The sequence below is a fragment of the Mizuhopecten yessoensis genome, unplaced genomic scaffold (assembly GCF_002113885.1).
Source record: "Mizuhopecten yessoensis strain PY_sf001 unplaced genomic scaffold, ASM211388v2 scaffold4535, whole genome shotgun sequence".
In the NCBI taxonomy this organism is placed as follows: domain Eukaryota; kingdom Metazoa; phylum Mollusca; class Bivalvia; order Pectinida; family Pectinidae; genus Mizuhopecten; species Mizuhopecten yessoensis.
Genome location: NW_018405595.1, coordinates 920,394 through 948,252, shown reverse-complemented (window position 1 = coordinate 948,252; position 27,859 = coordinate 920,394). Strand labels below are relative to the sequence as shown.

General features: G+C 36.3%; 1 protein-coding gene across 1 annotated transcript in view; it reads left to right on the top strand.

Moving 5' to 3' along the window:
- The first annotated feature begins 1,955 nt into the window (after window positions 1–1,955).
- Window positions 1,956–27,859, top strand: part of LOC110449225 (leucine zipper putative tumor suppressor 2 homolog) — a 106,786-nt gene continuing 80,882 nt past the window's right edge. Inside the window, exon 1 of the mRNA XM_021495946.1 lies at window positions 1,956–2,031. Within this exon, the coding sequence (XP_021351621.1) occupies window positions 1,976–2,031 (56 nt within the window). The 5' untranslated portion in view covers window positions 1,956–1,975. The remainder of the gene's footprint in view (window positions 2,032–27,859) is intronic.

The window sequence follows — 27,859 nt, the reverse complement described above, 5'->3', positions numbered from 1 at the left end:
GATATAGGGCGCTATATAAATGTTGTATATTATTATTATTATTATAATCGAACTGGTGATTCAATGTATAGTTTGTGTGATTTATACGGCCTTATCTACAACTTCCGTGTTTCTGTTGCTACACCTAACAAACGGTAAAACTAGTCAGTGTCACGTGGACCTGTTGTGACATCAACTGGGCTATTTAGACATCATCGTGTCATAATAATATCACTCCAACTTCATTTTATTGCTTCTGTCATTTTAGAACTTCAATACCAGTTTACAGCTTCAAGCCAATTTGTCCTCTTTTTTTCTGGTTTTAAAAACTTGTCACAAGACATGCATGTCGTTTCGACATTGAATTGTATATGTCGTCATTTTTTTTAAACAAATTGTCTTAATCAACAGTTGCGTACCATTGAAGTGTTCCATACAGATATGAGCCTCTCTGTTGTAAGAACGTCAAACCCTCTATAAACAAGCTATCACAATCCTGTAGTTTTCTCTGTATGTATTACTGGTTTTCACATTACTCATTTTGGAATTATTCGCACGGTGTTTATTTATTGTTTTAATATGAAGACATCTCTGATTCAGTGATTAAAACAAATGGTATTCAGGCTCCGCTTTCAGAGGAAACCGTACAACATATCAGCACACAATCACCAAGAATATCAAACTGATGGAGGAGGTTGGCGACAAGTTAATGACGAGGACCTGGCAGATTTATCACTCTTGGAAATGAACTTTGTAATCCATCATCATTGGACAGCCGTGTGTACACTATAATTATTTAGATTAATCAATAGCTAATCACAGAGATAAGAGGCCAGCCAAACTACTCTTACACCTCTGTAAGCCATGGCACGGTTCAACAGAAGTTCAAACCCGCAGAACAGAAGTACTTATATCCGTCTTCGTCATCGATCTACCGGCACCAGTCAGAATCTTCTTTCTCGATTCGACAGAAGAGAAGGTGACCACAACCAAGATCCGTCATAGAAATTAAAGGAGAACGTTGTGCCCTCCCAACACATAATACAACAAAATAATACTACATTCCAGGGTCATCTTAATATTTGTTGTCCGCAGCATTCATTTAAAAATTACTCCAACCTCTATTCTCTTAGAAGTTTTTTTTTTATAAAATATGCAGTTTATACTATCATACATAACGATGTATTTTCTCTTCGAGTCAACTGAAACGCTTTTGAGATTTCTGGTACATGCAGTGTAAGAATGTACGTGATATAGCACGAGGATCTAGTTAAGCTTCGTTAGCCTTGTGATTAAATCCAACTTTTTAATACTTACTTATTAAAATGTGCAGAAATGTTAGTATATATTATTTACAGGTGATTTGTTTTAATAACATGCGTATGGCAATTTCTGGTCATTAAGATAATGAAGCTAGGTACACACAGCCTATGTTTGGTGGTACCTAATTGGACAGCTATGTTGACTTGGGCAATTGTTTAACAATACAGTGTGCAGTCTATAAGGTTGGTGTTTGGAACGGTTCAATAACATTTACCTGTCTTGATATGATAAGATATGATCTTCCCTATGTGCATAGTTAAATGCGCAGGATCAATTGTTTTTAAATAATAAAGTCTGATATTATACAACATGCAGGTTGTTTATACACTGAGTGAATGACTAGCTGGTGCAAACTCATTATCATATCAGCGTATCACTCTGGTTAGATTTCCAATATAAACAAACGTGAGTGTACATACTGATAGCCATCAGAGGGAACGCCCTCACCCAGCTGGACTGATAACCTATAACCCCCCTTACTGCTGTAACGAATTAGGTTTTATTAATGTAGTGTTTTACTAGTATAATCTAGAAGGTGCTGTTTGGAAACATTTACAATATTTTTTGAAGTTCTACTTGCTATTTGATCTAAGAAATCTCGGCTACATACTTTTTGTTTTAACATTTTAATTGACCTTGTATAGGCGTTTTGTATGTGCCAATCTACCTAGTTATGCAAAGGAGTAGCGCTATTGATCACAGGATCCGAAGACGGTGGATGCATGTCAGGTAAGCAACCACTCAAGCACTTTGATTTTAGTAATGTGCGATGAGAAATGCAGTCCGTGCATTTCGGTGAAATACTTAATTCACTATCCAAAAACGTTTATGATATTTAAGTGGGTTTTTTTAACGTTTTGATCAAAAACCTCGAATGAAGAAGGAACTTAATTAGAATTTGTAATCTTTGGTCAAAATCAAAAAGTGCCAAAAGCTTTAACCATTACATCGTTTTTGGTTAACAGGAAAGACACAAATTCACGGCATGGCCGGGACTCGAACCCCTGACCAACAAACTCTAGACGGACGCTCTATCCTACATCTGGCCCCAGGACCATGACACAATCTTAAAGTCTTAAGTTGACTTCAGTTTGGACTTAGCCAATCACAACTAACGTCATGAAAAGTGACGTCATACGTGATTGGCTAAGCAAGAATTTAAGTCTTAGGTTGTTTCATGATCCCGAGGCCATGCAGGTCATCGGCGATCAACTTACTCCGCTTCAGAAACGTTATTGACAGTTTCGGATCTTTTCTGTATGGTAGTCGGCATACTTTTCTCTTAACGTATGCTGGAACGTAGCAAAATATGTTTACAAAAGTACTCCCAAGAAACAAGCGGTGTCATTTGATGACTTGGTCGAAAACAGAATCTTCAGCATGCAAGATAGCGGCTATCGATCATCTTTACCAGGTTTTTGTTTCAACGTTTGCCATCAAATATCCAAAATATAACATGAGGCCAAAAAACGGATTTAGTTTGTTGACATTTTATTTAAAAATTATCTTACAATCCCAAACGGTTCTTCCTTTTTGATATGGTGATAAAAACTAAACATAAAACAAATCCAAAACGGCTTCAATATATCTCATTTCCGAAATCTTAAAATCTAAAACGGTTTAAAAGTAAGAAATTAAAAGTCAAATTGGTTTTAGATTTTTTTTAGTATTTTTATATTTTAAACAGAATCTGAATTTTTTAATATTCAAAAGTACTTTAGTTTTGGTTTAAAAAAATGGATTTCTGTTATTGAATTGAGTTGCTAGTTTGTTACAAGGACCTGTTCAGTGTTCATATGGCTGACTGCTTCTGATAAATTGATATTTTATAGGACAACAAAAAATTGAATCTAAAAATGTACTGTTTGTTTACATAGTCACACAAATATTGACACAGATTGCGTATCTTATTTATGATAATACGACGGCGATCAGCTCACACCCCGTAAAGTCTACAAAACGGCTGGTTCAGAATCTGATATGGTGTAGATATAGGGCTGGACGAGTCGGCAAGATTGTCCGAGTATTAACTGACCCCGTTACCTATCGACGGCGGTACAGGTGCCGATAAAGACAGTAATAGTGATATACTGTAAAGTACTTTTTAAATCTAGTCTAACCTTTAGTAAAACCCCGCTTCATTATTACCTCTTTTCCTGACACAACCACTAGGTATATATATATTGATACGCGTTTCAGTTACGCGCATCCAAGATGGCGCAGGTTCAAACGGCGAGTTTTGGTATACATGTAAGTGAATATTCATGTTGGGCAGTTAGATATGAAACACAAATAAATGTCAATTTTAATGCTTGGAAATATAACTATTCATATCAGATAAACTCGCTGTTTGTGCCTTTCGCCATCTTGGATGCAAGTAAATGTATATATAGTTACCCGGATTGATGTATCCCCAGCACTCGGAACTCCTCGGGTGACTCGTTTCATGATGGAGCGTAGCGGAGTCTGCCGAGGTTTGCCGATTGCATCCCCAGTACTAGTGACAATGACGTTGTAAGGATCCTCGTACGAAAAACTCTAACTATGCACTGAAAATCGATTTTGTCGGCATTATAAAAGCGTTATTAAAACATTTCCGAACAAAAAATCATACCTTGCGGGACTTCGATGAAAATAACAGATATGAATAAACACAATACAATCAACAACAGCGTTCTGTGTGTAAAACAATGAACGGGGCTACCCCGGGATTCAAGCCCTGGACTTTAGATGGCTTCACTATCGCTCTAACCGATTGAGTCAACGGAAGTGTCCTGGTGCAATTCTGCTACAGTTATATATCAAAAACGAAATTAAGGGGAAGTTACTGGCTACACGGTTTGGAGTTTCATCGAAAGATAAGGAAATTAAAATGAAGACTCGTACAAGTATATAAATACCTGCCGATGTCTTGAAATGGATACATTTAAAAATGGAGTATGTTGACTTTATCTTTTGAAACACGTTCTGTTGTGGTATATTGCACTATTGAAACCTTCGTATATTTAACTTTGATAATAGCGTTACCGCTTCATCTTTCTGCATCCTCATCATCCCCATCCTCATTCATCACTAAAGAATAACCAATAACGACATTGATATCAACATCATAAGCAACATCGTCACCACCTTCCTACCAGATCCCTACCTACCCTGCTACCTGTGGTTTTTAGCTTCAGTCTTGATTATCCGTAATAAATTCAACAAAGTTATAAATCCAAATTAACTCACTTTCTCTTTATAAATAAATAATTGGGTGGAGCTACAGCCCCTTCATTTGTTTTAAAAGTAGAGAGTTATCCTGGACTACAAAATTGTGTGTAATAGGATCACTATGCACCCCGTTTTCATAAATAATTCTTAATTCAGGCCTGCCCCCATCCTCGCATTCCAGGGGTTACGATCACCTACGTATACGCTCTCTACGTGTAGAAAGCGTAGGTGATCGTAACCCCTGTAAATCGAGGATGGCCTGCCACCTTAAAAGGCATAGTGCTGTAAGTATACCTGTATACATTTCTCCTAGGTATACCTGTAAACATTTCTCCTATATAAAGATTTTAATCATTTTGATTAGTTCTATTAACACCAAATTCGATACACTAATTGGTAGTTTTGCAAGAATTGATTCTGAAAACAATGGTCAAGCTACACTGACCGCATCACCTAATCAAGTCCTCAACGAGTCGATAAACCGTTCCAATGTCCTGATCCATAAATAATTTCTGTGAACGCACCATAAAAAACTAATAAGTTCTCTCGATAACGATTACTGGAAAACTCGGAATAGATAAAAATGGCAGCCAGCACCTTAAAATGATGAATTAACGATGAAACCAATACTCGGTGGCTAATAGTGGCGGCCTTGATCAAGGGAATATATCCATTTCTGTTGACCAATCAATATGTCATTAAGAGCGTCTCGGGAAATTACCCCTAATGACAACTAGCGGGGGAATTACAAAGATGCTGGCGTAGACTCTATTAAGTAAAGCATGATACCAGTGTATACGTTCATAGTCTTGCTCAAGTCACCGGTACTTGTCTGATGACGTTCTTTCTGCTTCTGTAGTAAGTGTTCTCTGAGGTTGTTGTACGTTGTGAATCTTTGATATGTCGATAATTAGACTATTTATTCTGATAAAATATTAACGTATAGTTTAATTGACCTAGTAAAACCAAACTGATTTACCAAATGTTAGAACAGCCATTTTCGATGGAACAATGCGTGTTTTCTATGGTTACTAATCGGAAACCATTCGGGAATTTCCGACATAATTTTGAATCTGACGCCACACCATGATTGGTTACCGATTACTTTAAAAGACTGACGAATCTGGAGTGGTTTTAGCGTCCTGTTAACAGTCAAGACGTGCCTCCGTCTGTAATGTAAGCGTGTGTGCTGGAGGTGGTGTGTTGGAGCATTTGCCTCCTTGCGATAGTGCGGAGTACACAGTATTTCATCCGGTCACATTATACTGAAACGGGTAAACCGAGTTGCTGTGATTATCCTGTTCAGCAGTAAATAACAACTATTTATAAGAACTCTGATATTTCCCTATCTGGGTACAGAACTATTGCCTTTCCCACTAGGTCGAACGTTCAACACTAAGGCTAAAAGTGAGGCATTGCCAAGCAAGGCGTTATGAAACAAAAAGGTTGTAAACAAAAAGATATAAATAAATCCAAAATGTTTTCATAGGAGGAGCAGATGTATTTTGGTCGGTTACTAGGCCCAAGTAAAAGGTACAAAAGGAAATCCCCAATTATGGAGGGAGGTTCCCACATTAGTCGCCCTTCACAACATGCCTCGGGTAACAACAGGCCACTCTTTTCTCAATCCCCGACCCACAGGTGAAGTTTGACGGAAAGACCCGAACAGTTTCCGATTAGAAAATATTAACGTGTAATAATTATTGCTGTTATTAGTTCATAACAACATATGTTTGTTTAATGAAAAAATGTATCGGGCTGCATCCCAGCCAAACCCATGGCCATATGCCCTAAGGTTCTTGAGAAGAAAAAGTTTTTGGGAAAACGTAGACCAAAATCGTCGGGGGCTGCACCATCAAATGTTATGTTTATTGCCGATGAAATACCAAAACATAATCCAGCAGTTATCAAAATACTGTGACCGGAGGAGATGTCGTGTGGCGTGTCATGTGACCGTATCCATCTTGTGACGACATTTCGACAGTGGAAACCATCGTCATACAGACTAGTAGACCAAAACACTAAACAGTAGTCAAGGATTCGGGCTCCTCGTATATATATTTTAAAATATAGTCATAAAATACTTTGTTGAATACATCTTTGTCCAAAATTTCCTTATGATTTACAGGCAAATATCGGTGCATATGCAATCTTACAAACGAGCTTCTGAATTTTGAACGAGTTTGACACTATGTTTCCCAGAAACGTTAACAAATTACTTTACATATCACATTTTTAAACACAAATCAAATAGAAAATATCTAGAAAAAATCTATTGGAAAATGATTGGTACACGTGAAGAGGATCTTTAAGCTAGTTTCATCATACTACAAAGGCAGTTATATATATATATACCTCGTTATAATGCCCCTCGCGTATTGACCATATCGATCATTGCTGATCGTTTTCTCTTCTTTTATCTTCGATATATATTACCACACCCTTAATAGCGTCATGATGTTACACACACGTTGGCGGTATAACGAGGTTTACTTCATGAAGCGTATATGGAGCATTGCAAATAGCATTGTTTATCAAAAGAGTTTATGTAGACTTGAATAGTTACAAACAATACCGACAGGTCCCTTTCAGTTGACGGGCGGTCTTTGCTCACACTTTATCTCACTTTTGTTATTTTGCAGCCAAAAACAATTAAATCGAGATCAAACAGTCAATAGCAGTGTAAGGAAATCACACTGCCAAATTTTGCTCCCTATTCCATGTGCTGCCTGTTTGTTATTTCACATTCAGGCTCTGCGGCAGGGCCCGGTACATCGTTTCCAGTTGGATGTTTGGCGCGTTGCCATGGGAATCAACAATAACTGTTATTATTTCTGAGTTTTAGAGAAAAAAAGGACCACATGTCATAATTGCATTCCCAAACACATTTACCGGGTCCGATCTAACCTTAATTTGTACCTGCAACCTGTAAACGTCGGACGTTATTTCGTGAGCAGGCTTCACCATATCTCAAAGGTAAGATCGGTATATTGATCGTAGTGTACTATAGTTGTAAAGTAGAAGACTTTCGATAACTCGCAGGCCAATGAACCGTGAAACTGAGTGAATATTGCAAAAGGGTAGTTCAAATGAGTACTTTTATTGGTCTCTAAAAGTACATTATCATACGGCGCTGAACAATAAGATTGACATTAGGTTTTATCTTGATTTTGTTGCCATGTCCTCGTGCAAGGCATGGATTTAAGTGATCTCTTGTACAAGTCGTCAGTTCGTTTCCGGAACTTATTTTGAGAGTTTGCCAAGCGCATTTTTTTATAGACAAATAGTTTTGAGAACATAACTTTTTTTCTCAAGCAGAACGCTTTAGTCTTTGAGTCATTGTCACGTTGCAAGAACAAAAAGTGCATGTATTTAACGGGAGTTTCACGCGAGTAGACCTCTTTTTCGGGATGGATGAAGAAATGTCAAAATGATCCATGTGTCGTCTAGAACAATTTCAGTGCCTCCTTTAGACATAATATGTAAAGTCATACCACAAAACAGCTCTTCTATCGTTTATTTGTTACAAACGGACTGTGAGACTCTTTAGAGATTAGCATAAGCCTTTGATTATCGTACAATTAACAACTGTAACGTAACGGCCTATACAAATACGTTTATATGGGAATCCAGTATGTGTTTGACCATAGTACTTAACGAAAATATATCGATTGGGGAGAGATACTTCATTTGGAGATGCATTCAAGACATTGGCATTTACAAATATTTATAATTTTGTAGTCTTCGTCTTAATGTCCCTTTATTGATAGTAAGTCGTTGAGAACATCACAGAACTGTTTATCTAAATTGTGATATGTTGTGTTGCCTTTGGAACTAACTACAAGAAATGTATTCTGATAGGACTGTTTTGGGATCATGCACTTAGCAGACCTTTTAGCCCAAGAAATATTTTTTATATATATAGAAGATACAACATTGGTTCCGGAAATTCCGTTTTCCGGTCAAGATTTTCTCGGAAACCCGCAAAGTGTACATTACATCAGATTTAAGTGTGCCTAACAGCATGTACGTACAAAAAGCAACATTAGCGTACAAGATGCAATGTATTTCTATCCTGGAGAAATTGTATCTGGATTGGATCATTTATGTATGGCTTAGATGTAGGCCAAGAACTGCTTCTAGGAAATAATATCGTTTTCTGGTTCTCGTTCCTTAAATAATCGATGTTTCTCTCGCGTTTGTACAGCCAGTACCGTGAGTTGTCCTGCTCTTGTCTATGGTTTGAAACATTAAAACCTTAGACTTGGGGCATGTTATTCCTTCATTGAAATACTCCGACATCAATAGCCACATAACCTCAGCGTGTCCTTGTAACACTGCATCAAATATTCATACTTGTGACGTAAGTTATTATACAAAAAGCATCACTATAAGTGCATAATCATAAACAAGAAAGGTTTTATAAAGAATTGAAATTGTCCTCCGAAATTGATTTTTTTTTTAATCAAGAGTTTTTTGTGTTTCTCCTTGATATATTAGGATGGCTAATAGTGGGATCGAACGGCACATATAATATGTGTACGAAAGAATACCTCCGCCACGCGATAGGCCTAGACATGCCACATTGTGCATCAATCTCAATTGCAAGTCAGCAAATATTCATTTATCCATTAAGCACGGTGTCTGATTTGTGCCGTTTCGCTCTTTTATTCTTTGAAGTTTCGTCTTTAAAGGACGAGATTTAATCCAGCTTAAGGTCTCGTCCGGTTGTATATTTAAATATACGAAATTAAGGAAATGGTCCCAGGTAACTGACGAAATGCTCGTCCTTTCGTGAAACAAATATCATTGGGTCTATGCTAGTCCGAATTATTCTGACGTTTTATCGACTTTTTTCATATCGGTCTGTCGTCGATTAATCGACGACAGACCGATATGAAAAAAGTCGATAAAACGTCAGAATAATTTGGCCTAGGTCTATGCCGATGTACAAGCATTAAGCAATATTAAATCTCTGCTTCGAAAGGACAAAACGGATGAGAATCGGGCGGTACTAAATCAGGCTGCTTTGAAAGAACAATCTCGTTATTTTGGGGCAAGAGGACGAAATGGCACAAATTGTCGTCCGTAGTTGTCTTAACACAGCCAATCTACACGACATGTGGACAGGGCCACACAGTACACGTAATCAGATGTGCGAAGTAACGAAACACTTAGAAACACACAAAAAACACAGAAACGGAAATTGCTGGCTGCACAATCTCAATTTTGTTTTTAGCTGTTGGCAGAAGAATTAACACGCCGAAACCGAAAGAGGTATCACATCATAGTCGTCAATTAGGACAGCGGGAGTCTTGCCATGGGAGACATAAGAGTTGTTTTTGTCTTTACTTCTTTCTCCCAATCTTAACTGCCACTTTGTTACTAATTCAGTTACTGTATTTTTGTGTAATAGCGAGAGTTTTAGTTCAATATGATTAAAATACAGCTCCTCGTTATACTATCGTTCTGCTATCGTATGAGGTACGATAGTAGGACGAGAGTATACTGAGGAGCTGTATTGCAATCAGATTGGTTTTAGTTCATACAATCTCTGATTTACGTAGTCATGGGCAATTACAAACTTCCCAATCACAACCAAATAACTCACTGCATTAATCAAATTATTTTTTTGAATATGTAAATGAAGCATTTTCCCTTCTCAGAGCGCTTCGCCATTTTATTTTATTTCTGTTTTATTTAAAAAGTAATAGTTAGACTTGACTGAAAATATCTAATTATTAACTTATTTAATAGAAGAAGTGGGAGTAGCAATCTAGTTAACTGAACATGAAAGTCTGCTTCAGTTTTCGTCTCATCATTATTTAGTGTTACAGGAGGCGAAGGAATGAGAATCCTCATTATGTCGGTGTTAAGGGACACCACTAATTAGCGTTCCTTATATCGGTCTGTCGCCTCTCCAGACGCGAAGGCGAACGAACGAACGGACGAAGAAAGCAGGTGTTAATTAGCATCTGTAATCTTCGTTTCGTCGCCTCCATATACATTCAGGCCTAAATCTCTAAACGAACAAGAACATATATATCGAAAGTTAAAACAGGTTTGATAATTCAATACTAAACCAGTAACACCTTGTTTTCTCAAGGACTACATGCCTTATGTATTGTTATAGATGGTGCTATAACAGATATCAATCGTATGGTTGCTTTGCCTTATCCGTTTGTAGTCCAAACGTTACGGTAAATATTCGTCACCTAGCGTTCACACTAACCATAAACAATACCAAGGCTAAGTGGTACCAGGTCAAGGTCAGTGGTTACGTAGACAATAAATTCAAGGACAAAGTGATGATACGGGGCAGCATCTGGCCTTGGAATCTCTACGACTTCAGCACTTTCTTTTCGGCCAAAATATGACAGTGCAGATGTACAGTGCAGTAGATACATGCATTCATATTTGTTTTGACACTCTGCCATTTCTGTAATGTCATCCAAATCCTAGGCGTCTGGAGCATGTGCAGAGAAATGCAGCAGACATGTTTTTGTGCATTGTCTAAGATATGACAATAATCACATTTCTTTAAACCCTTGTTAGCTTAATGTGAAATCTATTGAAGAGGACCACCGCCATAATTCTTTTGAATACAGACAGTTGCTCCTGGTTTGGAATCTTATTCTATGTAGATTTGTATTTTTCCATGCTATGTAATCTAAGATGCAGAGCATGAAATCGTCATGCAATAGATTTGTAAACAAATGTAACAAATCAAATGAACATTTAACAAAGCATAACAGCATGCCATAATAAGTTAACATTTTTTGTTTTTGTTTTTGAATGAATCAGACGCATGACAATTAAGTTAGTAAGTCCTAGACGAAAATGGAACATGTAAGCTTGAACATCATAAACATAAATGTTGTATGACATTCAAAATGAACAGTAAAAATGCACTTTATGTCCGCTTTTTGGCTACAGTATATAAACCCCATTTACTAATACAGCAGTTTGTTATGGGGAGTTAACCACAGGAAAGCTGTCTCACAAATATAGAATTTCTTGTTTTTGTTGTCTCTCTTTGTCATCTACTGTTACCTGTACTCCGGTAATCAAATATACATAGGTAAACACGTGTAACAATGACCCTTGTTTTCATCAAAAACTGAGTTATATAGACATGTACTTTTGAATAGATATCTCCATTTCATAAAAAAAACTTCCTTTCAAATGAATTCACAAAGGATATATTTGTATACAGACCGGCGTGAATCAAATTCCATTTAAGTGATGCTCCACTCTGCTTCCGTCACCAGTTTAAATAGTCAATTAAAACAGGCAACGTATTAGTCTATAGACAACCGGAAAACTAGCAAGATGCATCTTTTGGCTAAAGTTTTTATGTTTTGAGGGAATAATCGTTTCCAGCTAATGTTTACAAGAAGGCAAATATACACATGTAACAGGAGAAAGAGAATTACAACGGTCAGACCGGGGTTCAAACTCAGGACCCTCCGAACTCTAGACGGACGCTCTACCAGGTAATTGAGCTATCTGGTTAGCTCCGGTCGACCCAGTCCACTTCCGCTACACACCGTACAATTTTAAATCTTTCAATCAATTCAATTGGTTTATTCTGTAACACGATGTTAATACATATTAACAGGTTTAACAGAGTAATGATTTACAGGAGAGTGATAATTGTATATAATCGTATCACACACACACACACACACACACACACACACAAGAATATGGTAATACTATGCTTCTTAAAAGCAAATCTTACACATTTACAAAGATTACACAAATCTTTTGCATTATAAGCACTGAGCAATCGTACAAGTTTAAATACACTGGGACGTCTAAAATGATATGGCTTCAGGTATCTCAGCCGTAAATCTGCATAAATAGGAGGACACTAAAGGATGAAGTGAAACTCATCCTCAATATCACGAGTATCACATAATGTACAAACTCTATTGGACCTAGCTAAATTATTGTATCTTCCACTTTCAATATTGAGTTTATGAGAGCTTAAGCGAAAACATGAAATACTGTTCTTATACAACTGATCAATAGGTTTTTTCAGGTAGTATTTCAGACCAAAATTATCTACTAAATGCTGATACAATGTTCCTTTTGGGGAATTCTGTATTTTAGACAGAATTTCTTGTGCATGTATATCATAAAATTTGTCCTCTTTTAACTCGTACACAATCTTACTTTCATAGCAGTTATTCCATAAATACCCTAATCCTAACTTATTCAATTCCGATTGTATATTTATAATCCAAACATCATTATCTAATATTCTCTGTTCATAACATGCTTTCAATATACAATTGTCTGCTTCTTTCACTTTAACCCAGCATTTCAATATTTTCATTTTCCGAACAATATACATTGGAAGTTTACCTAATTCGTAATATACTAAAAAAGTACCTGGGCCCACTTGTTTAAAACATCTCAAAGTTAAGGAAAGTCTCAAGCAGTATTCAATTTATGGTTCTTTCATTTGCTTCATAATGCAAAATAGGCTTTCCTTCCCTTTTCTGCTGCATGTTGTCGAGTTTTATTGAATTTTCCGTTAAAATTAAAAAGCCTACCTAGATGATTGAATTAATTAACAACTTCTACTTCGCTATTGTCATAAAACCATATTTAGTCCTGTTTTACAATACCACCCTCTCAACACCTATCACCAAAGGAATACATTAGTTGTCATATTTGAATTGATCAATATGAATACTTGTGTTTGATTTACCTTGTGAGAGACATATTACTATGCAGAAGTCCTCAGTTTAGCTCCAAGGTGGTAACAAATTCGCGCGGGGTTGTGACATGAGCTTACGTTATCTTTCGGTAGATTGTGTAAATCACGTGATTTCAGCCAATCAAAGTAGATAAAATATGATTAAGGATTGGACATATTTTTTTTCAAGGAACAAGACATGTTTGTCTTAGGCTCGGTAATAACCGGATCAAGGTCGTAAAACCCAACAAATCCAGCAGGTCAATTGATTAAGGAATGGTATATTCGTTAAGTTCATATAGGGGAGAGGTCATCAATGTTCAAGTTTGCACGAGAAGGAGGGTGTGTGGTGGGGAGACTTAACCTTGTTTACTTGTGATACGTGTCAATCTGACAATACTATTTTCAAAACCTTTAACATCATTTTACGTGCACATCCCTAGCACGTTAACGTTTAACCTTTTGCCATCAGTGAACAGTAATAGACGATTATAATGACACACTTTGTGTGTTGGAAGGACGGTTATATAACATTTATACAGTTTATGTGTTGTGGATGATCTCTAGTGAATACTTCAACGCTATTTTATTAACACATCCTTACGTTAAACTCACAGAATTCAAAATCCCCTTGTTGCTTATATATTACAGTACAGGTCCAGAACATAATATTTTTCAAATTTTTATTTCAAAACGTCCCCATGGAGCCGACTTTTTCTTCACAAATACTCTAGTATTTGTATATCACAGATACCCTACTGGTACACCATTGTATTCATATGTTCTGCCATCTCATTTTGCAAATTTCCCAGACGAAGGAGGAATAGGTCGACGGAATAAAGGTTCACCGACAGTATTTTCAGGGGCGATAACTCTCTATCTAGCGATTGATTGAATTTGTACTCACAGGTCTCGTTACACAGCCTTCCACTTATTGTGCACATGCTAATCACCCGTACAGTGCACACTCATTATGTTAACGAGTTTATCAGACACGTATGATAGCATGTGTCTGTTAAGGAGGCTACATTGTACTTATAGACTTATTTTCCAAGTCCGTCTGAAATTGAGTTCGCCTCCTGCGTGCAAAGATTTAATTGTTATTAATAGAAATTACATCATGTTTAGAAGTTTCCTCTCAAGTATCTGTCATTATTGGAGGTAGAGATAGTAATGCGTATAATATACTAATCAGTGTCTTGTATTGCACTTCTTATTGGAATGCTAAACGTTGGACAACGTGGCCAGTGAATGCTGTTGAAGTGAAAACATGATCGGTAATTTTTAGGTGAAACTTCGCAATGAAGGGTTTGGTAACATTTGAATAAGAATGGGGAAACTTTGGTGAAACATAACACAGACTATGGGGAAATGCTTCCTGACTGTTGAATAATGTTAGCTAAACTAGTATACATGCATTTATAGTTTAAGGAAGTTTTCTTTTTTGGTCAAAGAAAGCATGACTTTCTGTGGCTTACTTCCAAACGTGACAGTACCTATGTGTGCAGCTGGGTAGGCTTGATACATATATGATACAGTAGAGATTCCTATAAGCTATGGATTATTTTTTTCAAAGTGAAAATGTGTTATTATAATTGTAACCAAAACTATCATCTAGCAGAGTTTTAAGATAACTATAAATTCATTCTACTAATTTGTCGTTCTCTAAGGTACTTAGATATCCTGTTAACATTGATGACTATTTACTTTTTTTATCATTGATGTGTATTTACTGTTATATCATTGGTGACTATTTCCTGTTATATCCTGTTGTATAATTGATGTCTTTTTCCTGTTATATCATTGATAACTACTTCCGGTTATACTATATATATCTGTTTCCTGTTATATCGTTGATGACTATTTCCTGTTATATCATTGATAACTACTTCCTGTTATACTTTATATAACTGTTTCCTGTTATATCATTGATGGTTATTTCCTGTTATATCGTTGATGACTATTTCATGTTATATCAGTGATAAATATTTCCTGTTATACTATATTCAACTGTTTCCTGTTATAGCATCGATGGTTATTTCCTGTTATATCGTTTATGACTATTTCCTGTTATATCAGTGATAAATATTTCCTGTTATACTATATACAACTGTTTCCTGTTATAGCATCGATGGTTATTTCCTGTTATATCGTTGATGACTATTTCATGTTATATCAGTGATAAATATTTCCTGTTATACTATATTCAACTGTTTCCTGTTATAGCATCGATGGTTATTTCCTGTTATATCGTTGATGACTATTTCCTGTTATATCAGTGATAAATATTTCCTGTTATACTATATACAACTGTTTCCTGTTATATCATCGATGGTTATTTCCTGTTATATCGTTGATGACTATTTCCTGTTATATCATTGATAACTATTTCCTGTTATACTATATACAACTGTTTCCTGTTATATCATCGATTGTTATTTCCTGTTATATCGTTGATGACTATTTCCTGTTATATCACCGATAACTACTTCCTGTGAAATCATTGATGTCTATTTCCTGTTATATCATTGATGGCTATTTCCTGTTATTTCATTTATAACCGTTTCCTCACGGTTATATGATTGATGACTTTTTTTCCTGTTATATGATTGAAAACTGTTTTCTGTTATATCACTGATGTGTATTTCCTGTTATATTATTGATAACAATTTCCTGTTATAGCATTGATGACTGTTTCCTATTATACCATTGATATCTGTTTCCTGTAATATCATTGATAACTGTTTCCTGTAATATCATTGATAACTGTTTCCTGTTATATCATTGATGACTGTTTTCTGTTATATCATTGATACCAATTTCCTGTTATATCATTGATGACTGTTTCCTGTTATATCATTGATGACTGTTTCCTGTTATATCATTGATACCAATTTCCTGTTATATCATTGATGACTGTTTTCTGTTATATCAAAGATGACTATTTACTGTTATATAATTGGTTAATTCGTGTTAGAACATTTATATGACTTCAGAATAAAATTAAAATTAAATAACATTAAACTTCAGTGAAGATTGAAGTGTCAATAAACCTTTAATTCTAATTTTTCAATCCATAAATGAATTACAATTATAGACACAAGAAGTTCCTAAACTGATTCATAGAGTAATGGTATGTCATCATTATTATATGAATCATATAGATTATAGTATTTCTTTTATGAATTTATGAAGGTATCGTTTCAACAAGTTAGTCTGTAGAGTTCCCAGCTTGTCATATTAATTGATATTAGATTATAGTATACAGGTAATAATACAGGTAAATATTACCTTAGAGAAATCCCCAGGTGATTGAGCATTGCAACTTCAAAGACAAATTATCATTTGTATACAGGTTAATATCTTATATGTGATATCCTATAAGTACTTAGCCTCAACAAAACAAAGATAAAAGTGAAGATATCATTTCTACCTGTATTACTCTACAACAGGTGTATAAATATATAAACACAGGTAAGAAAGGTGCAGGTAAAATTCTTTGATCTGACAGCAAACACTTATTTCCAAAGTCAGAACCTAAAAAACAACTTTTGTTTATGTTTATACAAGCAGACAATAGCTGTCTAAACACCATATCCTACAGATGGCCAACTTAGACAGACTGTCTGAAGACTGAATGGATGTCCATTTTTACTGACAGAAGCAAGTCTATGACAGGATAATTGTCCTAGAGTAGTTTTAGACTAAAAGACAATTCAAATTAAACAATACCGATTCTCAGAGATCCCTGGGTGTCTATCTCTTATTTAAACAATCAGATTTGTGTTGACTTAGTGACCAATGTGTGTAAAGTGTTTTTATAACACCATTAATGTAACTCAGCTCAGACTGGTCAACACTGACCAATATATACAGCCACACAGACAGTGGGAAACAGTGTACAATGTATGTACATGTGTCTGAGAATATTCTGTCTTAAAGCTTGACCACTGGTAATGGCCGTTAGGTAATCCTGGAAGTCATTATTTTAATTCTTCTGATCAGTTACGGTTTGACCATTATCTTACTTTTAAATTGTGAGCGTATGCAGGTGTTTCAAAGTGGAATCTTTAATTTATTGGCCTATATATGGACTACAGTGAGATATCAGAATCCTGGTCAGTGATTCTATTAACCACTTATTTGCTATAGCCTTATTGATCTCTATAATCTACCGTAAGAACACTATTCTTTAACATCCGATACCTTTGCTGTTTTGCTAGCATTGGTTTCTGAGATTCCTGTAGTTCAGTGTTAGCTGACCAGCAGGCAGCCTTTTGACATAACTGTGAGACAGATAATGATATGGAAAATTATTACCTTAGTTAAATAGGTAGTCATAACACCATAACAAGAGTCTTGACACCATCTATGATGCGTTACACAGCAGCTTATAATGACTACCAACATATTATGTAAGTATAATTTTAACTTCATCTGTACACTTTTTGTTTGTTTGTATAAACTTCATGTATTTCAATTTTTATACACATACGACGTTGATGCATTTTATTTTGTTGTACCAGTTATATTTACTCTGTGTACATAATCATAACATATATTCTACCACATAATAAGTCGGTCACTGATTTGGGCTATAACACCATTTTGTCCTAGTCAATGGGATGCTTGGTAGTCAGCTTCATCTTGTATTGTTTATGGATGTGTATCAATCACTCAAATGACCAAATCTTTGGGAGTGCAGTGTCACTGATATTGTTTCATTGATGATTATACATTTATCATTATTCCATTTTTTTTAATAATCTTCTTTGATTTGTTGCCAAATCCTTTTTTAACGCCACTAATTTTCCACTTTACAAATGTGGGAGTATAACAAGGTTGTACTGTTTAGAATGAATATTTAATGTCACAATGAAAAAATTATAAAAATGAATACTATTCAAACCTTTGTTATATACTTCTATTTAGAACAGTAACAATTTCCTAATTGCTCAAAGTTATTTGTCCGTTTTAAAAGTTCATTATAGGACTTTAGTAGGTACAGAATACAGGGGATCAAGGTTCTCTATACAGGACACTTGAAGTAATGAACCAATGTCGAGAGGTTTTACTTATTAAGTTCTCAGTAAAGAGGCACGGTAGCATAATGGTAGAATGCCAGGCTCGTGACCGAAGGGTGGCAGGTTCAAATCCTGTCATTGCACTGTGTTGTATCCTAGTGAACAAGGTACTCTACATGTTCCAGTCTACTCAGCTATAAATGTGCTCCCCGGGATCCGGATTTGAGAAAGATATTGGCTGGTTTCAAAGGCCCAATAAAGAACTTTTAATTTATATCATGAAAAGAATCTATTACAGACAGGTGTCATTTTATACAGGTTTCTCTACAGGAAACTTCTGAGTGAAGAACATTTTCAAGACTTTTTCGAGTTTCCATATACAAATGTACCTATAATATTGATTGAAGGCATAAATAGTTATAATCAAATGATAAGATTTACTCCTGTTCCAAAGATCAGCAGATCAGCTGGACTCGCAGATCACGCTTCATAACATCTCTAATATTTGTTTTTGTTTTTGAATGTTTTGAATAACAAATTATAATTTGATTTTTTCTTTGGGGCTGATAGTCATTCTAATATATTGTTTATTAATTTATGCTTTCTGAAGGTCATAATCACTCATTTAAAAATAAATAAATATGAAATTTGAGATTTTATATTATGGTTGAATTTGATGAATGGAATTTTTAATTGAATTCTTTCGAATGTCCAGCACTAGACAGCAAAATGATCACAACATTAAACTTAATCGTGATAGGAGTGTGCATGTACTCAAGTTAAATCCATAAAACAAACTGAACATTTCAAAATGGTTATTTCTCGAGTAAACATTTATATTTTCAAACCACATTGTTGATTAAATCCTGTAGTTGTTAATTTCTAAAATAAACATGAGTGAATACTGAATTAATTTTGAACCACTGAATATGTAAATTCTATTGAGTTATATATTTAAAGGTAGGACTATATTTTTACAAATCTTTTGGCCAGTTTGTTCAACGCTCCCTTGCATTGTATGTATAGCTTAAACTGGTTAGTTTTAGTCTCGAAAAGACATTATTCCCCCAAACTGTCTCAATTTACTGATAGTTTAACAGTATTAGTTCTGATGTTTTAAGTTTGAATTCCTATATGCAATATTTTGGGCTATATCTTTTTATGATTTTTTTTTTTTTTTTTTAAAAGAATAAATTAATGTTCATTATGTATCGTTAAACTGACAAAGCTTTGAACAAAAGATTTCGCCTCAAAAATTATTTGGCCTGTTTTCTCATCTCTGCTTGTGATTTTGTGTCCCCTCCAGAATAAAATAAAATGGATTGTCGCCAAAAGCTAACAATTTCATTTTGACCGTAAGTGTTGGTCAGTTGATTTAAATTCATCAGAGCCTCCTATCCCTTTAAGGTATTCAGAAGCGGCTAGCTTATGCCTGCCGATAAGTCCTTTGTAGCTCACAGCCAGCACACTGATATATCCGAAGAAGGTAAGTGTAATTATTGCACTGTAGACCACCTGGAACTGTACATATTGTACCATACACAGATACAAAAAAATAGTCAACCAGCATAAATCAGTAAAGACGATGCAACATTTTTTTTAAACATCTACCTTTTATAAGATTGTGTGAATACACAAAAACTATACTGGACATATTTTGTTATTATAAAAATAAGTTTTGTGTATATATGTATCAGATATCCTGACTTAAGGTAGATACAAGAATATTTTCATGAAATTGGATATACAGGTATATTTAATATTCCTGACCTTATACCAGTCTATATTCCTCTAAATATATTAAAAAAAAATATCTAGGAAATATTTTCTTATTCAGCTTACCTTATTTGCCATAAATAGTGCTCCAGAACATAAAAAAATGGCCAAATGGGCACTTATTAGGATAACAAAAACATAGGTTGTGGCAATTGATGTACCAAAGGCATCATAACTGCAAGGATAATTCCAAAATTACTCTCTTTTTCTAAGACACTGGAAAACAGTTTTGTCAGATTGCGAGACTGCCACCAAATCAAACAAACTTCATCCAATTCTGTGACTATAGATGTCAATATGTACAAATATAGTATCACACAGTGTCAAATTAAGGTTTGTTTATATGGACAAACGAGGTGTCAGACTGGGAGATGAATATATTGGCAAATGTGGTGATGGTAATGTTTAGGTTTTTATTGTCATCTTTTGCTGATGTAGGTCTGTGTTCAGTCAACGCAAGGGGGTAAGTGGCATTTACTCGCCCTCTTGTAGATTCAAAAAGTCCTGTTTCTGCCAGCAGGTAAATCCCTAGGCCGGGCATACAGCTCCTTGGGGTGTGATAGGCGTGGTCCTCGGCTGTGGTCCACAGAACGGTGAATTATGCGTGGTCCCCGTACGGGGCATGCGGTACTCCTATGAATGTGGTGATACAAAAATGGGGTTGATTTAGAGGTAAAACGACTTTTCAAATATAAGGGAGATAAATACATGTGTAGTCGATAGTAGTGTCAATTAGTATCAGGGTAATATTGTGTGGTAACATGGTATTGTACATGGTCAGATAATGTTCATATATGTGCATTTATACTGTATTATTATGTTACGGACACACATATATAAATAATCAAAGAATTAAAACAGGGATCGTCACACGGTTAAATACGGTACTAGTAATTGGTTAACATCAGACAAAGACTGCACGATCAGTAACCAATAGACTTGAAGTCTCTACCGAACTCTCAACCTTTTGTATTTCCTGTTGATTTTTTATTTCAACAAAATAAAAAATAAATATCTTTTGCTCCCAGTGAAATGATTCCGTTCTCTGATTGGTGGCCGACCATACACACTTACTAGACAGCGGCGGTTGTAATTTGAATCTACATCATAAGGATGGAATATTTTTTTCTTGAAATTAAAGGTAAATATGATAAAGCCGATCCTTTATACCTGGAGGACAAAGGTCAAAATTACCCAAAGAGATTAGATCTAAACTTTTTATGGAGGATAAATGTCTAAAGCGAATTGGGCATGTCTAAGGAATTTTGCAGGTAGGTAATATATTTACAGGTGAAGTGTCCAGAATCTCGTTATAGGTGTGAATCGATCCTATCGTTTTACTGTGCCATGTGAAACATGGTGTTTACTATATACATGCCAGTTGTACCTGTGTGAGACCATTACACCGGATTTCAATCAATTTTATCATATAATTCTGAAGTGGGATTGGTAGTCAATGTAAGAATGTTTAGTGACAGTCATTTATGAAAATAGCCAGTGGTCAGTTAAGGGGTGAAATCCAGACCAGTGTCCTGAATTTAACTCTGGGTATACCTGGTACCTATACATACCTGGAAGGTAATCAGATGGTATCAGGTATGTCTACCTGTCACTTAATCACCTGAAAACCTACAGGTAAATTAGAAATCGTGGAAATTTTAATGTTATTATAACCTATAAAGAAATTAAAAAACCCATGAAATTTCACTAAATATCATTTAATGATGTTATATTTGTTCAGAACACAACCTTTTTGTAAATATTAATAATCCTTGAAATATGTATAAATTCTTCGGACTCTTTGAAAAGATACCAAAAATGCAAGTTATAACTCCCCTTATCAGCTGCTAATAATTCTTTATTACATATATACCTCATCATAAAAGATCACAAGATCACCCTATGTTTTCTTAGAGTCGAACTCTTTGAAAAGGTGATTAATGTCACAGTCAGATACCATACATCCTTAAGTCTCCATATCACAGTTAGGTAGGATACATCCTTAAGTCTCCATGTAAAAGCCAGGTAGCATATATACATCCTTAAGTTTCCATGTCACAGTTAGGAAGCATACATCCTTAAGTTTCCATGTCACAGTCAGATAGCATACATCCTTAAGTCTCCATGTCACAGTCAGGTAGCATGCATCATTAAGTCTCCATACCACAGTCAGGTAGCATACATCATTAGGTCTCCATGCCACAGTCAGGTAGCATACATCATTAAGTCTCCATACCACAGTCAGGTAGCATACATCATTAAGTCTCAATGTCACAGCCAGGTAGCATATATACATCTTTAAGTTTCCATGTCACAGTTAGGTAGCATACATCCTTAAATAAGTCTCCACACAAGAAGATAACATACACCCTTAGTCACAGTAAGGTACCATACATCCTTAAGTCTCTATGTCACAGGAAGATAACATACACCCTTAGTCTCCAAGTCACAGTGTGGTTATACACCCTCAAGACTCTTTGTCACAGCTGTATTAGAATCGTTTTAACTTTCAGTTGCTATTATCATAAGAAAACATTACAAAACTACTAGTGCAGCTTTAATTCTAATTAAATTGCCTTTTTAAAACGGAGACGTCATGCCAAAAAACTTTTTGCTGCATCCGTTCAACAAGTAATACACCTGTATGTGACACCTGTTACATTTTAATTATCGCTGTATTGATTGTGTGGTCCTATTTACAATATTTTGCTGTAATCAGATGTCAGAACAAATACCATTTAAATTTCTAATCAAGGTTGAAAAAAAGAAACTAGTTGATGTAACCATGGTAATAAAATTGATTTTTCCCTGAAAATCCTCTTTGATCATTACCAGGAAAAGCCAGTCTACATTCCTCAACACATATTACTGATTGATCTCACAAATAACATCAAGCTTTTATTCACCATTGTACTAACTTTACTACCTGTACCACAAAGAACTGAATTTCTAATTATCTAAAAGGACTCAACTATCAGAAGATTCTTTAGATATTGTATATAAGGTCATGCCAACTTCATATCTGTTGCAATATTGAAGTCAAAAATCTGTCAACCTATCTGGAAAAAAAGCAAGCAATTGAAATCGAAGGAAAGATAAATGATTTTAATTATTTAATTTTGAAATTTAGTTTAAAGTGGCAATCTTAATATATTTTGATTATATTCCATCTCATTTTTCATTTACAATAAAATGAAAAACAAAAAATGAAAAATACTATTTATGGGGGTTTCCTAAGCATATTTTCTTTTCCCGCTTACCTTTTCTTTCAATGAATTATACACAATGAAAAATGACGTCTTTGACTTACTCAGAGATTGATACCTGATCAGTTATTGTTTTTTGTATCGAACGGGGTAGAGATTTTCTTTCATTCAGGTGAAACCTACATGATTATAAAGGTCTGCTTTGTTGGCAATCTTCATAAGATAGTCCTGTTCATTTCGATCAGATTAAGACTCACAGTTAAACACAAGATATTTAAAAACAGCGGGTACCTCTTCAGTCTTATACTTCATGGTGACTCTGAAAAAAACCCACCTGTATGATAATCATGCAGATCCCCTCGAGACTTGAAGGCGTGTCAATAGCCCTCCAGTTACCCTGCTAATGATCCAGGCAAACACTGGAAATAATTCTGTGGATTTACTTTCCTTGTAAAGTTGTTTTCATCAGATCTAACCAACTTTTATTTGTAGGATAAAAAACTGTTTTTGTGTCTTTTTCATCTGATCTGTCCGACTTTTGTTATCAGATAAGTGTATTTTCACTAAATACACAGCTAGGTCTTGGCAGCTTTTCTTTGTCAAATGTATTTATAGAATTAAATACTCCTACTTGCCTATTCCTTAAACAAATAAGAAAACTGCTCATGAAGAGCTATTTTTTCAAGCATTGGCTAATTTATTAAATTAAAATGTGAACCTGATACCAAATATCATTGATCCTTGATGTTGACCCCAATATGGGATATATGTTACAAATGTACTCCTGTCCATCACTGCTTTTCTTCCCTGTACATTTTTTTGGTCATAAATGGAAAAGAAAGGATTAGAATCTAGGGGAATGGGAAGAGATAAGAAACTAGAGGAATGGGAAGGGATGAGAATTTAGGGGAATGGGAAGAGATAAGAATCTTTGGGAAGGGATGAAAATCTAGGGGAATGGGAAGGATGAGAAACTAGGGAAATGAGAAGAGATAAGAATCTTGGGTAATGGAAAGAGATGAGAATCTAGGGGAATGGGAAGAGATAAGAATCTTAGGGAATGGAAAGAGATGAGAATCTTAGGGAATGGGAAGAGATAAGAATCTTGGGGAATGGGAAGAGATAAGAATCGTGGGGAATGGGAAGAGATGAGAATCTAGTGGAATGGGAAGAGATGAGAATCTAGTGGAATGGGAAGAGATGAGAATCTAGGGGACTGGGAAGAGATAAGAATCTTGGGGAATGAGAAGAGATGAGAATCTAGGGGAATGGCAAGAGATAAGAATCTTAGGGAATGGGAAGAGATAAGAATCTTGGGGAATGAGAAGAGATGAGAATCTAGGGGAATGGGAAGGGATGATAATCAAAAAGAATGAGATGAGATTGTAATCTAGGGAAATGGGAATAGATGAGAATCTAGGGGAATGGGAAGATGAGAATCTAGGGGAATGGGAAGGGATAAGAATCTAGGGGAATGGGAAGAGATAAGAAACTAGAGGAATGGGAAGGGATGAGAAACTATGAGAATCTAGGGGAATGGGAAGAGTTAAGAATCTTGGGGAATGGGAAGAGACAAGAATCTTGGGGAATGGGAAGAGATGAGAATCTTGGGGAATGGGAAGAGATGAGAATCTTGGGGAATGGGAAGAGATAAGAATCTAGGGGAATGGGCAGAGATAAGAATCTTAGGGAATGGAAAGAGATGAGAATCTTAGGGAATGGGAAGAGATAAGAATCTTTGGGAAGGGATGAAAACCTAGGGGAATGGGAAGGATGAGAAACTAGGGAAATGAGAAGAGATAAGAATCTTGGGTAATGGAAAGAGATGAGCATCTAGGGGAATGGGAAGGGATGAGAGGGTAAAGGAATGAGAAGAGATTAGAATCTAGGGGAATGGGAAGAGATGAGAATCTAGGGGAATTAGAAGCGATTTAAATCTAGGGGAATGGGAAGGGATGAGAATCTAAAGGAATGAGAAGAGATTAGAATCTAGGGGAATGGGAAGAGATAAGAATCTAGAGGAATGGGAAGAGATGAGAATCTTAGGGAATGGCAAGAGATGAGAATCTAGGAGAATGGAAAGAGATGAGAAACTAGAGGAATGGGAAGGGAGAGAAACCAGGGGAATGGGATGGAATGAGAACCTAGGGGAATGGGAAGGGATGAGAATGGGAAGGATGAGAAACAAGGGAAATGAGAAGAGATAAGAATCTTGGGAAATGGAAAGAGATGAGAATCTAGGGGACTGGGAAGAGATAAGAATCTTAGGGAATGGAAAGAGATGAGAATCTAGGGGAAGGGAAAGAGATAAGAATCTTGGGGAATGGAAAGAGATGAGAATCTAGGGGAATGGCAAGAGATAAGAATCTTAGGGAATGGGAAGGGATAAGAATCTAGGGGAAAAGAGATAAGAATCTTGGGGAAAAGATGGATATCTCGGGGGATGGGAAGAGATGGGAATCTAGGGGAATGGGAAGAGATAAGAAACTAGAGGAATGGGAAGGGATGAGAATTTAGGGGAATGGGAAGAGATAAGAATCTAGGGGAATGGGAAGAGATGAGAATCTAGTGGAATGGGAAGAGATGAGAATCTAGTGGAATGGGAAGAGATGAGAATCTAGTGGAATGGGAAGAGATGAGAATCTAGTGGAATGGGAAGAGATGAGAATCTAGGGGACTGGGAAGAGATAAGAATCTTGGGGAATGAGAAGAGATGAGAATCTAGGGGAATTAGAAGCGATTTAAATCTAGGGGAATGGGAAGGGATGATAATCAAAAAGAATGAGATGAGATTGTAATCTAGGGAAATGGGAATAGATGAGAATCTAGGGGAATGGGAAGGGAAAAGAATCTAGAGGATTGGGAAGGGATGAGAATTTAGGGGAATGGGAAGAGATAAGAATCTTGGGGAATGGGAAGAGACAAGAATCTTGGGGAATGGGAAGAGATGAGAATCTTGGAGAATGGGAAGAGATGAGAATCTAGGAGAATGGAAAGAGATGAGAAACTAGAGGAATGGGAAGGGATGAAAATCTAGGGGAATGGGAAGGATGAGAAACTAGGGAAATGAGAAGAGATAAGAATCTTGGGTAATGGAAAGAGATGAGAATCTAGGGGAAGGGAAAGAGATAAGAATCTTGGGGAATGGGAAGAGACAAGAATCTTGGGGAATGGGAAGAGATGAGAATCTTGGGGAATGGGAAGAGATGAGAATCTAGTGGAATGGGAAGAGATGAGAATCTAGTGGAATGGGAAGAGATGAGAATCTAGGAGAATGGAAAGAGATGAGAAACTAGAGGAATGGGAAGGGATGAAAATCTAGGGGAATGGGAAGGATGAGAAACTAGGGACATGAGAAGAGATAAGAATCTTGGGTAATGGAAAGAGATGAGAATCTAGGGGACTGGGAAGAGATAAGAATCTTGGGGAATGAGAAGAGATGAGAATCTAGGGGAATGGGAAGATGAGAATCTAGGGGAATGGGAAGGGATGAGAATATAAGGAAGAGATAAGAATCTTGGGGAATGAGAAGAGATGAGAATCTAGGGGAATGGGAAGGGATAAGAATCTAGGGGAAAAGAGATAAGAATCTTGGGGAAAAGATGGATATCTCGGGGAATGGGAAGAGATGGGAATCTAGGGGAATGGGAAGAGATAAGAATCTTTGGGAATGGAAAGGGATGAGAATCTAGGGGATTGGGAAGGGATTAGAATCTAAGGGAGGAATGGGAAGGGATGAGAATCTCAGGAATGGGAAAGGATGAGAAACTAGAGGAATGGGAAGGGATGAGAAACTAGAGGAATGGGAAGGGATGAGAAACTAGGGGAATGGGATGGAATGAGAACCTAGGGGAATGGGAAGGGATGAGAATCTAGGGAAATGGGAAGGGATGAGAATCAAAAGGAATGAGATGAGATTGAAATCTAGGGAAATGGGAAGAGATGAGAATCTAGGGGAATGGGAAGGGAAAAGAATCTAGAGGAATGGGAAGGGATGAGAATCTAGGGGAATGGGAAGGGATGAGAATCCAGGGGAATGGGAAGGGATGAGAATCTAGGGGATTGGGAAGGGATGAGAATACAGGGGCCTGAGAAGGAATTAGAATATAGGGGAATGGGAACGGATGAGAATCTAGGGGAATGGGAAGGGATGAGAATATAAGGGAATGGGAAGGGATGAGATTCTAGGAGAATGGGAAGGGATGAGAATCTAGGGAAATGGGAAGGGATGAGAATCTAGGGGATATGGAAGGGATTAGAATCTAGGGGAATGGGAAGGGATGAGAATCTAAAGGAATGAGAAGAGATTAGAATCTAGGGAAATGGGAAGGGATGAGAATCTAGGGGATAGGGAAGGGATTAGAATCTAAGGGGGGAATGGGAAGGGATGAGAATCTAGGGGATTGGGAAGGGATGAGAATCTCAGGAATGGGAAAGGATGAGAAACTAGAGGAATGGGAAGGGAGAGAAACCAGGGGAATGGGATGGAATGAGAACCTAGGGGAATGGGAAGGGATGAGAATTTCAATGAGGGAAAAGTGGAAAGAAAAATTATTGGTTTGTGAATAAAAATTGACAGTTTTGTGTTTTGGTGTGTTTGGTAGGCGGGGGTCTTCAGAACACCCCCC